An 18807-nucleotide genomic window follows, 5' to 3' on the forward strand; every position below is an offset into this window, starting at 1 on the left:
TCTAAGTCCTAGTCCTAGTCTTAGTCTTATTATTAATCCTAGTCCTAGTCCTTGTCCTATTCCTATTCCTAATCCCTGTCCTTGTCCTAGTCCTACTTCTGCCCTGGTCCTAATTTCAGTCCTATTCCTAGTTTTAATCTTACCTTGTTTGATTATATTTGTCTGGTATTCTCAGAGCTCCCGGATTATAATCATAACTCATCCTGGAATATTTCTAGATCAATCGAACTGAAGCAAGATACTCCATGACAAGACAATAATACCTTATAATCGTCTCTTAGTTCCGTTTTCCTGAATCCATAACTTAGTTTTCACTTCTTATTTTTCAACCTTACGAAACTAAGATGCTGTACTCTTCAGGCCAAGAGATAAGAAGATAAAAGCTGTATCACTTGAAGATAAGAATAAAAACTAAGTATACTTTGTTTTTAAGATTTTAATAGTCGCTCAACTCTGGGGGGGGGGGGGGTTTTTTACTTACTATTAGTTTGTTTTAAAAACATTTTGTTCCCCCCCCCCTCACCCCCAAATCTCGCGTTCAATCTATTTAATATCCGAAATATGACAAACCACAAGTTTTTATGAAGAATATAAAGTTAAACAGACTGTGAAAGTAGTAGAGTTTCTCCCCCCCCTTCCTCACTTTTTGCTTGATTCTACCCCTTTCCTTCAGCCTTTTTGCTTCCTTTCAAACCATAATTCCCCCCCTTAGTTTTCCACATTTTTCTCTTCTAAATTCCTCAGGCTTTTAAAAATGCAATGTTAAATTTTTAGAAAATCAAGGACTCACATATAAATCCCAAGATACAGTGTCCGAATTTAATGAATTCGAGCCGCGTCTTAAATCCACCAAAAACCGGTTTCAATTGAATGCCGGCTTAAATCTTAAAACAATGAATAAGATTTTAAGTGGAACCAACCATATTTGAGCCGTTGCTTAAATTTAAGCCGTGAATAAAATTCTTTAAATTCGGCCTCAGGGCTATCCACGAAGGATGAGACTTTACAGACGACTGTTGTAAATCGTTGTAACTCGGGCATTGCCATATTTGTATGGTGGGTTACTCTTGCTTACTTTCCCTTTAAGGCTTTTAAATCAAAAATATAAAACGATCACAATTTATCCTAAAGCAATAAATAAAAAATAATAAAATACTATTTTTGTTTACTTTTAATTAAATATATCAACCATTTATTTATTTCTTTGTCGCATTTTCCTTGACAAAAAATTAAAACAATTACTATACAGTAATTACCAGAAAACTGTGGTATAGAAAGTCGACTTTTAGACTCAAGTTATGACTTTAAAAAGTCTAATGAACATGAGGTACATCAATTGAGTGTAAATAGACCCATTTCATTTAGTAAGTGATCTAATAACCTACTGAGAAGGCTATTTGCTATTTAAATGTCGTCTTCTTATTCTACAGTTTTCTGGTTTTCTGTATTACATATTAATGTCGTCTTCTTATTCTACAGTTTTCTGGTGTTCTGTACTACATATTAATGACGTCATCGGTTCTCCAATTCATCTCCTAAAAAATCCAGAGTTTGGATATTTAGAATTAGTATTTTATTCACACATTTGTATTTTAAGGTAAAAGTGACGACAACAACTGCTGTAGATGGAAATTTTGCCGTTTTAAAAATTTAATTTTTAATTCCCTGAAACATTTTAGTAACGTTTTTATATTAAAAAATAATTAATATTCGATATTTTGTGTTTTCAGAAGTATGTATTTTTATACCTTTCTCATCTACAATATAATATAATAATACAATAATTTGTTTCGACAAATATCTATAATTTTTTTTACAAATCGGTCGATTGTGAAGGTTGATTCATAATTCAATCTAAAGGGAGTGACTATCTAGGTATCTTAGTCGAACTAAGAGTGTGGCATGCTATAAAATAAAATATCAGGATTAATTTGATACCTTTATAACATTTTTGCGTTCTAAAATTGCTACATAATTAGGACCGAAAACTTGTTCTTTAACATTCTAAATGTTTGCTCGATTTCTAAAAATAATTTATTATCCCGGACCGTATTTAATTGATTTGAGATACATGGCTAAACTACCTACTGCCGGTTCAATTTTAAACGACCGATTCAAAGTTAAAGAGTCAGGAAGTATTTGAAACGGTGGTTTAAATTTGAACTTGTGCGCGCGGGTATGCATTTCTGCAACCCCTCAGATTTATTAAATTCTGTTCCTGGACGTAAAACGTAATAAAAAGTTTAGAAACAGATTATTAAATTAATTAAAAAGTTAAACTTCGAAGAAATCTTCGAATATACAATAAGGAATTCAAGACAATAATGATTGATGATAAAGATAAAATTTAACTACCATTGATTCATTGATAACTTCTTTTGATAAATAGTTTCTTAAAAGCAAATTAGTCAATAGAAGAATTTTTGTTTCGTTGTTAAAAGATTTAAAACATTGTCTCTTGTGAGCAAAACTTTATATTTAGCATTGTCCAGCATCGTGATTTTTCGGTCTTGTAAATCAATTATAGAACGTTAACAGAGCTGGGAACCATTGTGTGTTTGTGTTACCATGCAGAGTAACAAATGATCGAGAAACCTTGATCTCGATATCCGGCCATAAAACCAGAGTTCCCAGCTCAAATTTATAGGTGTCAAATAAATTCTGTGTCCGAAATTAATGAATTTGAGCCACGTCTTAAATCCCCCAAAAAACCGGTTTCAATTGAGCCTCGGCTTAAATCTTGAAACATTGAGTACAATTTTAAGTGAAACCAACCATATTTGAGCAGCGGCTATTTTATTTCACAATACGCACTCTCAGTTAAACACCCATACATAGCAATTCGCTCCATTTCGGCTTTAAAAAATAAAAATCTATTAAATAATAATTACATTTTGTAATCTCTAACCTTTCTCGTACAAATTGGAATTGTAGTAAATTAATAATAAGAAAATAGAAACATTAAAATGTCCGTACAATTCTCACTGTAAATCTTTAAATTACAATTAAACTTTAAAAGTAGATTTTTAATATCCCAAGATAATTATCTTACTTAACGTTTTCATTTAAATATTTAATGAGACATGTCAAGAGGCTGCAAAATATATTTACTAGATTTTTACACTTCAGTTCATCCAATTTATTTTTCCAGAGTACACAAGTAAATACGGCTAAATTATGAATAGGGTTGAATAGTAAACACATCTATTATGAATAGGGTTGAAAAGTAAATACATTTACTATGAATAGGGTTGAAAAGTAAACACATCTACTATGAATAGGGTTGAAAAGTAAACACATCTACTATGAATAGGGTTAAAAAGCAAATACATCTACTATGAATAGGGTTGAAAAGTAAATACATCTATTATGAATAGGGTTGAATAGTAAACACATCTAATATGAATAGGGTTGAATAGTAAATACATCTACTATGAATAGGGTTGAAAAGTAAACACATCTACTATGAATAGGGTTGAAAAGTAAACACATCTACTATGAATAGGGTTGAAAAGTAAATACATCTACTATGAATAGGGTTGAATAGTAAATACATCTACTATGAAAAGGGTTGAATAGTAAATACATCTACTATGAATAGGGTTTAAAAGTAAATACATCTACTATGAATAGGGTTGAAAAGTAAATACATCTACTATGAATAGGGTTGAAAAGTAAATACATCTACTATGAATAGGGTTGAAAAGTAAATACATCTACTATGGACAGGGTTAAAAAGCAAATACATCGGTAGAAAAGCAAGAACATCTACTATGAATAGGGTTGAAAAGCAAATACATCTACTATGGACAAGGTAGAAAAGCAAATACATCTACTATGGACAAGGTAGAAAAGCAAATACATCTACTATGGAAAGCATTTTTTTTTCCAGAGCTAGACTGGCACTGATCTTTCTAGCCGGTGTTCTGAAAAAAATAAGAAATTTATTTCATTTAGATTTTTTATGAACATTTAAAATTTTTGCTTTACTGAATTATATTAAGTAAACGGGGGGGGGGCAGGAGGGGGTATACCTTGCCTTAGATTGTGAAGTAAGGGTGGGGGGTACCTTGTTGTTGATTGAGGTGGAGGCTGTTGTTGTGAATTCCAACGATATAGAATTGCAAGACGAGAACAAAGACGACCTCCAGGGGTCAGAGCTGAAATTGCGTTTAAAATTTAATTCAATATTTCCTGAAGAAGGGGCTGTAGGCATAATTTTAAAGTGACCTTATTTCTCTAGACTAGCATGTTCGATTCACACCAGTGCTCTTTATACATTTTCTTGTGAACAATAAATGAAAATTTTAAACTGTGGAAATTTCCAGATTATAACACTTTTAACTTGGTAAACTATGATATTTTGCTCATTGTTACGCAGACGAAGGTATAAAGGATTCCGTTGTGAATCGAACATGTCACTCCATAAACTGTATAACTACTTATCATGTATAATTACCTATCGGTGGATCACTGTTGGGTAGATTTACCATTGATATTATCAGTATCTAGATATATAGTTCATCAGTACTATTATTTTCATAGATACCATTGATATTATCAGTATCTAGATTTATAGTTCATCAGTACTATTATTTTTTTATATTTACCATTGATATTATTAGTATCTAGATATATAGTTCATCAGTACTATTATTTTTATATATTTACCATTGATATTATCAGTATCTAGATATATAGTTCATCAGTACTATCATTTTTATAGATACCATTAATATTATCGGTATAGTTCATCAGTACTATTATTTTTATATATTTACCATTGATATTATCAGTATCTAGATATATAGTTCATCAGTACTATCATTTTTATAGATACCATTAATATTATCGGTATCTAGATATATAGTTCATTAGAACTAATATTTTTATATATTTACCATTGATATTATCAGTATCTAGATTTATAGATCATCAGTACTATTATTTTAATATATTTAATATATTTACCATTGATATTATCAGTATATAGATATATAGTTCATCAGTACTATTAGTTTTATCTTATTAGACCTAATTTTGTTCTGCTAGGAATTCTGGGCCGTATTTGGGTAATGTACTTTTTGATAGGATTTGAGTTCAAATATTTTCTCCGACTTTGTCAGTTTTTAGGGATTCTCGTCTTAATATTAACTCCTTTTTTAGATATTTAATTCACAACTTAACAGTGCTTTTTAATCCTTTGTCAGTTTTTAGGGATTCTCGTCTTAATATTAACTCCTTTTTTAGATATATAATTCACAACTTAACAGTGCTTTTTAATCCTTTCTCAGTTTTTAGGGATTCTCGTCTTAATATTAATTCCTTTTTTAGATATTTAATTCACAACTTAACAGTGCTTTTTAATCCTTTCTATAGATATATATATATATATTTTAATCAAGATGACCCAGTTTTTTTATCTTGAAATGTGAAAAATTCTGTCAATCTTCTTCCTTACCATAGCAAGTATCAGAAAGAAAAAACATGATTTTTTCTGAGACAAAAATTTACAGGGCGCCGTTTTGAATCTAAGATTTAATTCTTTAAATAAAGATTTATTTGAAGTAATGTTGGCTGTCCCTTTTAGAATAAAGTTTTCCTGTAATTATCTATATATTTCTATTAAACTTATTTCCATTATTGGCTGGGTAACCTGGAATCAATAATACTATCTGTAAACACATGACAGCCAAGAACAGTTTACGCCCAATCTATCACACATTTATACATTCACACACACACATATCTGTATATCACACATATATGCATTTACACACAAATATCTTTATATTCATCTAATACTAGTCATAACTAATGAATTGTTATATCTTTGTGTCAGAAAAGTGTTGTTTAATTGCTGGAAGAAATGCAAACTATATAAAAGTGTTTGTATTCCTTCCAGAAACTGCAGTACAGTATTTTGTAAGCAAAATATATAGGTTTTAGTATCCAGGTATATTTCATTAGTCTGGCTTTTTGTTCTTTTATACTTTTTATATCTTTGATATTCCAGGATATGAAGATTTTAAGCTAAAAATGTTATTTTTAGCTCTTCAAAATTTACTTTGTTACAATGAATTTCTGTTCGATTAAATCTTGATCTTTTAGTTGTTAATTTTAGTTAAAGGTTGATGAATTGTTCCTTAGTAGTTGGTTGGTTTTCGCACTCTAAAATTACAGTGTCTTCATATCTGTAAAATAGATTTATATCAATTTTATTGAATTGTAAAATGTACTGGGAAGTGTTGACCCAGATCAATGATTAAAGGGACTGTAAGCTGAAAGCGAATCACTTTAGCTCTTGATCGTGATCCATGAAAGTTATATCTGATGTTCCTGTCTAGAGAAATTGGTATAAAATTGTAACTTAGGTTTTCTCCAATTATCATTTTATAATTTTTATTTTTATTTTTAATAGATATAATTGATAAAATTATTTATAAGTCCGTATTACGTCACAAAAACTCCCGCCAATGAGAGTGCAGTATACTGGTCATGTGATGCAGACAGAGACAAGTGACCAGTATACTGCACTACCATTTCCGGGAGTTCTTGTAAAGCAATACGGACTTTAAAATAATATTATCAATTATATCTTTAAAAAATAGAAATGAAAAAACCTAATGGGATATCTTCGCTTTCAGATTGGTTGGGTATTTGCTGAATATGATCTTTTTAAACGAACTATTTCTATAAAAAATTGTACATGAATTTTCGTATAAATTTGACACAGTTTTATATCAATTTCTCGAGACAGGAACACCAGACATGACTTTAATGGGTCGAGAGATAAAAAGATTAGCTTTCAGCCCATACCCCCTTTCATTTTTTCGTTACAGTTCCATTAAATTATTTTGCCCAAAAGTGTTAAAAATTTATAAAAATATATTTGCTAATACAAAGGAAATGAATACTCGCCTCAAACTGTAATTTTCTAATTCATGTTTATAGTGTAAACCATTAATACTACAAAATGGGACTAAATGATCAGAATTCGATTAGGCACCGACCAAAGATATATTGATTAAGATGAAAGTTTCAGGCGCGTAAAAAATCTATTTTTCCAAAAAAAAATTATAAAGCGCTGCACAAGCAAAACTTCCACATGGACAAATTGTTCCAAGAACGTCAAAATTTGGATCATAGATTAATTAACAATAACAGATAAAACACTAAATGTGTCTTTTCAAGATTTAAGGGTTTTTCGTTCATAATAATCCTAAGGCAGAAGTCAAAAGTAGTTCCGCACAGTCAGAATTGAATTACAATCCAGAGAGAAAGCATGCACGTAACTCCTTTTAGCCTCAGGGTTATTGTGAACGAAAACCCCCTAAATCTTGAAAAAACGAAATCTAGTGTTCTATCTGTTATCATTTATTAATCTTTAATTTGGATAAACATATTCATACCTTCCACAGTATAAAAGAGAGGAAGCCAGTAATCTAGGTAATCTTTCACGATGTAGAGGAAACAGAAGGGATAGCAGATACTAAATAGTAATATATACAGAGCCTAAAACTTTTATGCGAAAACGCGCTAATCTATAGCGCTCAATCTCGATATTCACTGTCAAAACTTTGAAATTTCCAGATGATCTGCGTGATCTCTAAATTGTATGTATCCCCTTGAGTTACCATCAAGGACTAGCTTGATCAAGGGATAGCAGAGCACTTTTTTTATTTTTTGGTTTTTAAGGACCCATTTTCAAGGGAATTTTCATAAAAGGTCGCATAAATTTCCGCATTTTACTCAAAAACCCTGAATTGCCTGGGATCCGATCAACTCCAAAACCCTGAGAGCAGCCACCCCTCCCTCAATCAAGGGATATCAAAAATGAATTAATCTAATTCTTCGGATAACAAAAGATATGGATTACTGCTTAATTCAGGGATTTACGACAAAAAAAGTTTTGAACTCAGGTTTAATATTAAATATATATTATTTCAGCTTGAAAACTACCTCTGTATCTAAATCTGTTGGCATTTCTTCCTCCCAAATCTTTGATATTGTCCAGTTCAATGCAGATTTATCCAGTTCGCTAAACATATATATCCATTTCAATGCAGATATATCCAGTTCACTAAACATATATATATATATATATATCTAGTTTAATGCAGATATATCCAGTTCACTAAACATATATATCCAGTTCAATGCAGATATATCCAGTTCTCTAAATATCTATATCCAGTTTTATGCAGATATATCCAGTTCACTAAATATATATCTAGTTCAATGCAGATATATCCAGTTCAATGCAGACATATCCAGTTCACTAAATATTTATATCCAGTTCACTAAATATATATATCCAGTTCAATGCAAATATATCCAGTTCACTAAATATATATATCCAGTTCAATGCAGATATATCCAGTGCATATTTATACTTGGCTTAAAGGTTCGATTTTATTATACTTTTCAAATTTGGAGAATGTAAAAACATAAGAAAAAATATTTTGAAATTTGATAGACTTTGCTGATGTTTGTTAGGCCTCGATCTTGAAAATCAGAAAAGCTAGAATATTATTAAACAGAAAAGACGGAAAAGACAGAATACTTTCTGTATATAATTCTTGCAAAGAAATTTTCAAAGAAAGATTGTTTATTTTTAACAACGAGAAAAGTGAACCCTTTCTTATAAGTATGATTACTGGTTTTGTAGTTTTGTTCTTCCTTTTCGGAAGCTTAACACTAAGTTAGTTTTTACTGTTCGTTTTATTTAAAACCTGTATACTGTAAAGTAAATGTTAAGTACTTAAAGGGACTGTAAAGTAAATGTTAAGTACTTAAAGGGACTGTAAAGGAAAAATAAAAGGGGGTATAGGCTGAAAGCTAATCACTTTAGCTCTTGATCGTGACCCCTGCAAGTTTTATTTGATGTTCCTGTCTCGAGAAATTAATATAAAACTGTGTTAAAATTATACGAAAGTTCATTTATGTAAAATTTAGAAAATCTTAAACTTAAATCACATGACCAGAACTATCACCAATGGCAGAACAGTATACTGGTCACTTGTCTCCGCCTGTATCACGTGACCACTTTACTGCACTGCCATTGGTGGAATTTCTGGTCAAGCAATACGGACGTATAAATGATATTATGAATTAAATCTATAAAAAATAGAAATAACAAATATAAAATTAGAATTGGAGTAAACCTAAGTTACAATTAGTTTTCTCTGGTATATAAACGTTTTCAGATTGGTTGCATATTTGGTGAATTTGATCTATCTAAACCCACAACTTTTATACAAAATTGTATATATATTAATTTTCGTATATATTTGACAAAGTTGTAAATCAATTTCTCGAGATAGGAACATCAGATAACTTTCATGGGTCGCGATCTAGAGCTAAAGTGATTAGCTTTCAGCCTATACCCCCTTTCATTTTTCCTTTACAGTCCCTTTAAAGAAAAATTTGTCATGCGGACATCTATAGGATATGTATCTTTAAGAACTAGAATCAGTTATGTTCCTTCGTCCAAAAGAATTGAGTCTTACCCACAAACTCTGATTTTCTAATCCCTATATTTTTACATCCCAACCGCGTAGACCTGAGATATTTTAAACTATACATTCTGTGAGATCAAATATTTTAAGTTGGAAAAATCAAATGTTTACACCATCAGTTGCAAAGATTTAGAGATTTAAGTTTGTGGCAAACATTCAATTCCTGCAAGCGCATTGTACGCTTTTTCAAGTACTTGAACAATCCCGTTATTGTAGAATTCTGTGTACAGCAAATTAAAATTTACCAGTTTTCATTATTTTGTAGATGAGAATTCTAATCCAGTTTATTTTTATGTTAGGTTTAAAATGAGGTTGAATCTGTACTCTCTATAGACCTGGAGATACTCACTCTCTACACTCTTCAGGAGAGAATTGTCTAATAAAGGAAATTAAGTACTTTCTCATAGAAAGACCAGGTGCATTGAATTTATATATACAGTGTGTACCAGTTAACATGATAATGCAGAGAAGAGTTAAATATTGTCTTTATCTTTGACATGTAAATATCATGTGCATAATTCTAGCCCGCAATTGAGGGAGGGAGGGAGGCGTGGGGGTAGTATTTGCGCCAACATAGGTGAGCAATTTTGGATAATTATAATTTTTGTGTAAATCTAGTACATTAGGAGAGAAAGGTGATTTATTTGGTGTTCTTTCCTGTTTCTCCGTCTATAGTTCGTATGTAATTCTGGCCAATTAACTTAACTGCATAAACGTGAGTTCTGTACTTCAAATCTTTCATTCATATTTCATATTAGGGTCCGTCCTAGAGAACGATTTCTGGACCCCCCCCCCCCCCTTTCAATTTTGTACATGACCACTTTTTCAACATTTTTCGACATTATAAGTATTTATTTAGGGTTAGGTTAGATTAAGACACTTTCTGGGCCGAGCGCTGCGGCTAGGACAGGCTAGGGACCAAGCGCCGCGGCTAGGACAGGCTAGGGGGCCAGGCGCTGTGGCCACATGGTCAATTATATCCATGTCTTACGTATAAGATCCTTAGGGACATAAGTGGTTGGCCCTAAGTTAGTTAGCGATATAACGCATATAGTTGGTTGCACACATCAAATTATGTTTTTGGATAGGCAAGGTCAGGTGATCTGTGGCAGGGTGAGATCAGAGGGATTAATGTAGAGATGAATTAAAATACAGGGTGTAAAGGATGGTGGATACACTAACACAAATAAAATAATAAGGTTTCAGTTTTTTTAGTTTTTTTATTTAAAATCTACTCATATTATATACATTATACAATTGGGTTTAATGATATACAACCGTTTTCAATAAAATATTAAAAATCCATGTATCGTCAATTATCCATCCATTTTTAGCATATACGAGTCATTATTTCTATAAAGAAAACTGCACATCAATTTTGATCGCTCAATTTTAAACCAAAGTAACAGAGCCTTCACAGCCCAAATATCGTAGGTAGACCACGAAATTTCAAACTATGAATTCTCTGTAACAAAACTGCACCATACATTTATTAAAAATGGCTGAAACTATATATTGAAACAAGAAATGTCAATTTTAAACTAATAATAAGGCGTGAGAATCAGTTTTTGATGATATTGGTTTTCATTTTCGAACATATTCTTATTTTGAAACAATTACCGGATTTCAGCTCATGTCGCGTTTTCGGAACATATCCTGGTTTTGAGAAAATTACCGGAATTCATATCAATGTCAATTTTCAAGCATTTACGCACTTACGTAACAAATCAAGATTTTTTGAAAAGGTAAATAGAAATTAAATAGAAAACAAAAAATATTATTCATTAATAATTTTAAAATCGAGAAATCGAAATTTAATATTATTTTGTTCTTACAATATAGATTTAATTAGAAATTATTGTTTATTTAGAATGCGGGAATTCAAATAAACTTTATTCTCTCATTTAACAAATAAAATAGGGAAATTAAGATTTTAGAAATAATTTAGCAGTTAATTTAGTCTTCACAAGATAATAATTGTTTTCAGTGATTTATTTTGTAAGCTATGAAAGTAAGTTTTGTTCTGAATTGAGGATTATACTCAAAAACGGGAAAGTGGGGGTTGTCTCGAAAACGCGACAATGTTTCAAATTCAGGATATGTTCGAAAATGAAAAACCTGACATTGTCTTGAAAACGGTCAAGGGTTTTAATATAAAAAACTCCTTTTGTAATTTTGAATCCAGAAAATAGTTTTAACTTGGGAATTGTTGTCCTCGTCATTCTTAATAAAATGTTGGTTATAGTTATAAATATCGACGTTTGCTCTCGATATGGGCTTGGATCCTAAAAACCTAATCTATCAATTTGTGCCTATTTCTAATACTCAGTATTAGAAATGGGCCAAATGTTAGTTTTTGAACTAATGTCCCCTGTATTATCGTGTTGGTTAATAGTAGGAAGCACTATATTAATATTTGATAATAAAATCACCTAAATCTGCAGAGTGGAAAATTACGATAAGATTGCTGACTCAGCAATATGAAAGTTCAATGTAAGTTCCTTAAATTCAAAGAGAATTTTACAGTCAATTTAAAAAACCTTAAAACACAAATTATAGAATAATTTCTTAGATTTAAATTTAGTCGCGTTTTCGTCTTTGATTCGCGTAGCAATCTTTAACCTTACTGAGTTATCTTTTTATACTTTTTTGATTTAAAACACATATGCCGACAAAAAAGTAAAAATAGAAAAGACGAAAAAGTTATGTTTAGAAATAAAATTACAGTCTGCACTCTTAAATCTGCGTGAACTGCAGAGGTTTCAAAACTTATGAAAAAAGTACAACTAAAAAATCTAACAACACAAAGTTACATATATTTTTATATATCACACAAACACATGCTTTACAATCCATTATTCCATATTTAAGTGCTTTTTTCAATGTTTAAATTGCAGGTTAGTAGCAAAACCATTCTCCATTTGTAAAAGATTGTCTTATATTTTTCAGGACTTTTGCAGTTTATGGATAAAAAATGAGAGAGGTAGCCTATTTAAGGGTATATGTATGATTAAAATATCTTAATTCAACCTAAACTACCTTTTCACAATTCAATTTTAAATGTTATAAAAGAATATCTTATTAATATTGAATAATGAAGAGGTTTCGTGATTTCCAATGGTTGTATCCAAATCCATTAGCTAAATGAAGAAAGGTAGGAGATGATGCTGTAAGGATGTACGTGTGTGTTTATTTATATAATGTAATAACGGTTACATTACATCACTTCCAGAGGAAAAGAAACAAATTATAACATCTGAAGAAAAACTTATTTTTATAGAATTGCATATATCTTCTGGGGTTTCCACTTGTAGTAAAATATGAGTGTTTGCTGTAACAAAGAACAAAAAGTACGAAAATCATAAAAACTTTGAATTTATTAATGGTATATTTTTTATTTATTTTTATTTTATGTAAAAAAACTTTTTTAAGAAAGAGCATTCTATGCATGGAGCGAATTTTTCTATATTAAATTTACTTTTCATTAAATCAACCTAAAGTGAAACCAAAATATAATACAGAAGTTCCTATATTAAATTGGTATAAAAGGGACCGTTCACTTATTTGGGAAATTTCATGGTAAACTAAACAGCCTATTTGCTATTGATTGGTATTAGTCTTACTTTTCAAAGACAACTGTGGCCGGAGAGAGGGACCGTCCCTTTCCGCTCAAATTCTGAACGAAAAATCGGCTTTTCCCCGCCACAGTTGTCTTTGAAAAGTAATACTAATACCAATCAACAGCGAATAGGCTGTTTAGTTTACCCTGAAATTACGCAAATAAGTGAACGGTCCCTTTAAATTGTCGACTTTGAAAACTGCAGTAGTAGCACTTCATAACAACAGATGTGTGTAACATACATTGATGGATAAAATGCAGAATTACTTCAAAGTTTTACAAAACAGCTGAAACAACAGAGGTACAGTTAAATACAGTTAAATACAGTTAAATACAGTTAAATACAATTGGATACATGGATTACAGGGACACAGCTGGATACAGGGATATAGCTAGGAAATCATGAATGGATACAAGAATACATGAAAACAGGGATAAATTAAGGCAGGGATACAAGGATGCATAGAATACAGGAATGCAGGGATACAGGGATACAATGCTATATGAATATTGCTTACAGAAATACTGAGGGATACTGCAGATACAGGGATGAAGAGATACAGAGAAACTTGAATACAGGGATGGAGAGCTAAGAGCATGCACGGATACAGGAATACATTTGATACAGCGATAAGTAAATGCTGGGATACAATGTTACAGCAAGGGATACAGGGATACAGGAAAAAAGAAATGAATGAATAAAGTATAAGATTGTTGTATCAGCAAAACTAAAATTTCATAGAAAATTATTTAAGCAAGAAGTTCCGAGCAAGGGGAATTTTAATTTAATCTAAACCAAAATATATATGTTTAATAAAAATCTGTATAGTATTTTTGTTTCTAGTTGGGATCATGCAGTACTCTTCGCCACAAACTCAAATTTATGTAAAAGCTTAATTATTTCATCGAACAGAATTCATGGTCTGAAATATTAAGGTCTACGTCATTGGGATGCAATAGGGATTAGAATGTAGCAATTCAGCTTATATATTCATTTTGCTTAAATATGAAACCAAAGATGATAATTAAAACATTTTAAAATATTTAATTTTGACGTAATTCCGAAATAGTTTATCTTTTAAACTGCAAATAAAATGATTAAATGGACTGTCAGTGTAATTTTATGTGAGCCTCCATGCAAAGATCACAATTCCCGATTCACAACGGTATCCTCGATATCTTTATATGATCAATATGTTGGTAATTCCTTCATGGTTTACTGCAGTAGGAATGCGCAAATCAATTTTGAAGAGAAACCACGATTGAAAATAAATTGAAAGTTAACCCTATCTCTGCTGGGGTACTGAAAAACCAGGATATTCTGGGGGGCCTCTAAATCCCATGTTTGATGTCCAAATATGACAAATGATACATTATTGAAAAGCTCTTTCTTGTCCTCTACTTTTAGAATCTGCAAAAAAATTTGCAAATTTGCAAAAATTAAATTTTTTATCGCAAAATCCAGTTATATAGTAAACATGTTTGCAAAAAAAAATTTGTCCAAAAAATGAAAAATTATACATTTAGAAAAGCCCTTGACCATGCCATTTCAAATATGGAAAAAATTTTGAAAATTTTAAATAACCTGATTGTTAATCAAGAAAAACTAAATATGTGCAAATTTCGTTTGACAGGTTGTTTGCAAAAACTTTGCAATTTTTTTTCGCAAAACTTTTGCAATACCATGTCTGAAATTATACCTGGAAACTCTATAAATAATAAATATACGCATTGAACTTGTTTTTATTTCTATTTGTAGAAAACTTTAAAAGTTTATGAATATGCATTTTTGTAACTATATCGGTTTCTCGGTTGATAGTATTTCTTTAACAATCCCTTGATGTTTGAATTCAATTATGTGGTTTAGCGGTTTTACAAGGAAGTAAAAAACCAGTTGAACTGAACCCCGAGAAATACTGCAGTACTACTTTTATTTGAAAGCTTGAAAACTTTATGTTGAAATCTTAAAATGTGAATTTTATTTCTTTATATACTCAATTTTAGCAGTCCAAACTGCAACAAAAAACTTGAGAAAGTTAATTATGGATTTTAAAAAAGTGATATTTCTTCGGAAAGAAACATTTGTTTGACTTAATTATACGAAGAAGACATAAACAAAAATCTGACAAAATTTGATAGAAAACTTGATTGGGATCGTGAATCGTGATTTCAAATGAATTTGAATCATTTAATAAAATGTGTATACCTCTTTCTTTACCTAAATATTTGAACAATCCTATAGAACTTGTGAAAATGAGTTTCAATAAAAGAGATTCTTTGTTCAATAAACAGCGAACTTGTGACATTAAGATGGATTATGAAACGAAGTAAATCTGAACTATTAGATTTGAATCTAGACTTGAAGGGACTGTTCACTTGATATTTGTTGTGACATTCCATTTAAAGAGAGACATGTTCTATTCACAACGATACCCTTTAAAGGTTTGTCTGAGAAAAAATTATAAAAAATATCTAAAAATGAATGATATCTTATTTACTTACAGCAAAGCCCAATTACTTGATTTACAGAATTTAATCCATTTCAAGAACAACGATGTTTTTCCAATCTATAATAAATGGTAAAATATTAGCGAGGGTCACTTGAAATTACGTCTATATTCCCTTTAACAGTTATTAATGCTTCATACTTGGAATACTAATTCGCGAAGTTATTATACCAATCCCGCTTCGATACTTTTCCTATGGTGTCATAGCTAGCTTAATTTTTCCTATGGTGTCATAGCTAGCTTAATTTTTCCTATGGTGTCATAGCTAGCTTAATTTTTCCTATGGTGTCATAGCTAGCTTAATTTTTCCTATGGTGTCATAGCTAGCTTAATTTTTCCTATGGTGTCATAGCTAGCTTAATTTTTCCTATGGTGTCATAGCTAGCTTAATTTTTCCTATGGTGTCATAGCTAGCTTAATTTTTCCTATGGTGTCATAGCTAGCTTAATTTTTCCTATGGTGTCATAGCTAGCTTAATTTTTCCTATGGTGTCATAGCTAGCTTAATTTTTCCTATGGTGTCATAGCTAGCTTAATTTTTCCTATGGTGTCATAGCTAGCTTAATTTTTCCTATGGTGTCATAGCTAGCTTAATTTTTCCTATGGTGTCATAGCTAGCTTAATTTTTCCTATGGTGTCATAGCTAGCTTAATTTTTCCTATGGTGTCATAGCTAGCTTAATTTTTCCTATGGTGTCATAGCTAGCTTAATTTTTCCTATGGTGTCATAGCTAGCTTAATTTTTCCTATGGTGTCATAGCTAGCTTAATTTTTCCTATGGTGTCATAGCTAGCTTAATTTTTCCTATGGTGTCATAGCTAGCTTAATTTTTCCTATGGTGTCATAGCTAGCTTAATTTTTCCTATGGTGTCATAGCTAGCTTAATTTTTCCTATGGTGTCATAGCTAGCTTAATTTTTCCTATGGTNTAGATAAATAGATAACTAGATAAATAGATAAATAGATAAATAGATAAATAGATAAATAGATAAATAGATAGATAGATAAATAGGTAAATAGATAAATAGATAAATAGATAAATAGATAAATAGATAAATAGATAAATAGATAAATACCTGGGACTTGATATTCCTTGAAAGTAAAAGTCTTATCATAAACCACCTCTTCATTTTCTGCCATTTTTTTTCTTTGAAATAAATTTATTTTAATATTGCAGCGTCTTTTCACTCCACAGTTTTCTGGGTACTAATATATGTAGGATAAGTGATATTTCATTATTTAGAAATAAAGTCGTCTTTGATGTGTGTTTCTGTCCTACCCTGCTCACTGCTCAGCAAAGGGAAAAAACAAAATGATTGTTTTATCTCTTTAAATACAATACAAGTGTGTCCCAGTGGTTCTAAATACTTTTATCAATAGTTTAAAAATCGACTAATTAAATTAAAGAGGTCTGGGTACACTGCACGATTTCTTTCATCCATTTTTATTGTTTACAATTAAAGATTAGGTTTAAAAGTGTGAGTAACTTGTTGACCTATGATTACAATATACTATTACGACTTTACTTCAATGTAAATAAAGAAAAATAGATAACGATGTATTCCGTTTCAGGGTTCATCTGCTACTGAATAGAAATCTTTTAGTCATTTATATAATTCATTTAACATAACTCTACCTAAACCAAGGAATATCGGGAACCCACAGATTTCATAGCAACAAATTTAAAAGCTTTGTCTGAAAAAGTATAAATTATGATATCAACTATTAACTTATTATTTTCAAATGTCATTTCAAAGTTACTTCACTTTTCTACTGCAGAGCCATCATAATAAACAATTATAAAGGTAGAAAAACGACAGTTTCTTCCACATTGTTGATCAGTCAAAGATTTTAAGGTTCTATCTGATGTTCCTGTCTCGAGAAATTAATATAAAACTGTGTCAAATTTAGATTAATTTCTCGAAACAGGAACATTAAGAACTCTGATGGGTCTCGATCAACTCCTAAAATACTTAGGTTTAAGCCTCTTTCATTTTTCATATTTTTTCACATTTATTGTGCATGAACTAGGATACTTTTTGTACAGTAAAATATGATTGTTCCTGATGTATATTCCTTGACCCATAGCATGGTAAGAATATATTTAGGCATATCATTTGATGTAATCATGATAACCCTTGTTCCTTGTATTGAAGTTCAAGCCTAGGGTCAGATTATCATTATCTAACCTGGAAGAGACTGTTGTTTACCTGTTTGAAAATTTACATAACAATGCAATTTTTAAATTTTGATCACAACCAAGCAAATCTTCCTGAAGGGCAGATTTTATAAATCCTTTCCTAAAAATATACAATTTGTTGAGAAGTTTCTGTTTATGGTTTTAAATATCGAATCTTTATGGACAACATGGAAAGTGTTTTCAAAATCCACGATATTTTCTTGAAAACTGGGGTCAAAGAGGTATTTCTTTTGGGGAAAAAATAGAATGTCTTGTATATTTCAAATAGGCCTACAATACTTTTAAAGCTGGAGCAGGTACAAAAACCGGGTATTTTAAGATTATCTCTAAGAATAAGGAAAATCATTTCGAAGACACATTAAACTCAAACTTTTAGAACTTTTTTCGGATCTTATCAACTTAAGTCTGAATATTTCAAGATCTTGGAACTATGTTGTGTTCTTGTATAGAATTCAAGATTTAAAGATCTTGAACTGTGTTGTGTTTATGTATTGAACTCTAGATTTTAACCTCTTGAAACTGTCAACTGAACTGGAAACTTATAAAGAAAATAAAATGAGAAAGAAACTGGGTTTCATTCTAAGTTAACTTAGGAACTAAGATGTGTTTTCAGCTCGTTTAAGGTTCTAAGTTACATCGACCCTGTTAGAAAACTAGATTTCTAAAAAGGTTTCGTAATTGCTTAACTTTCAGGTTTTCTTGCGCCAAATATAGTATTCAGTAAATACATTTAGACATATGTTTACAATAACAAAGAGAGTAGGTTGGGGAAATGCTATTTACATTTCTATAAGCACAGAGAAGGTAGTGGTGTGAAGGAGAGTACGGATTGATTTTAAAATAGGGGAAATTTCAGGAAAAAGAGAAAATTTAGGGGCTGGGGGAGGTGAAGTAAGAGAAGAAAAGAAACGAGGAGGGGAGAAGTAAAGAAGAGAAGAGAAGGAAAGAGGAGGGAGAAGGGAA

General features: G+C 30.8%; 1 protein-coding gene across 2 annotated transcripts; it reads right to left on the reverse strand.

The window, feature by feature from the left end:
• Positions 1–1255: 1255 nt before the first annotated feature.
• LOC111711711 (uncharacterized) lies at positions 1256–8089 on the reverse strand. Of its 2 annotated transcripts, none has more exons than XM_023486131.1 (6): positions 7963–8089; positions 7413–7492; positions 6146–6194; positions 4460–4508; positions 4070–4160; positions 1256–1535 (listed from the first exon to the last, which is right to left on the reverse strand). In XM_023486131.1, exons 1-6 carry the CDS (start codon positions 8047–8049, stop codon positions 1529–1531), a joined length of 363 nt encoding a protein of 120 aa, XP_023341899.1. In that variant the 5' UTR covers positions 8050–8089; the 3' UTR covers positions 1256–1528. The 2 variants fall into 2 exon arrangements, with proteins under 2 accessions (XP_023341899.1, XP_023341898.1); XM_023486130.1 differs by lacking the exon at positions 1256–1535 and adding an exon at positions 3756–3926 and having other exon boundaries at positions 7963–8088.
• Positions 8090–18807: the final 10718 nt, after the last annotated feature.

This window comes from Eurytemora carolleeae, unplaced genomic scaffold, assembly GCF_000591075.1.
Source record: "Eurytemora carolleeae unplaced genomic scaffold, Eaff_2.0 scaffold1151, whole genome shotgun sequence".
Lineage (NCBI taxonomy): Eukaryota > Metazoa > Arthropoda > Copepoda > Calanoida > Temoridae > Eurytemora > Eurytemora carolleeae.

What these genes read in the sequence shown, in the direction of transcription:
- LOC111711711 (XM_023486130.1), bottom strand. Translation starts at nt 8,049, where the DNA reads ATGTTTAGCGAACTGGATAAATCTGCATTGAACTGGACAATATCAAAG. An exon ending in CAACAGATTTAGATACAGAG is followed by an intron (nt 7,493 to 7,962) that starts GTAGTTTTCAAG and finishes ATTACTATTTAG; the next exon opens with TATCTGCTATCCCTTCTGTT. An exon ending in AAAACCAACCAACTACTAAG is followed by an intron (nt 4,509 to 6,145) that starts GAACAATTCATC and finishes CTATATATCTAG; the next exon opens with ATACTGATAATATCAATGGT.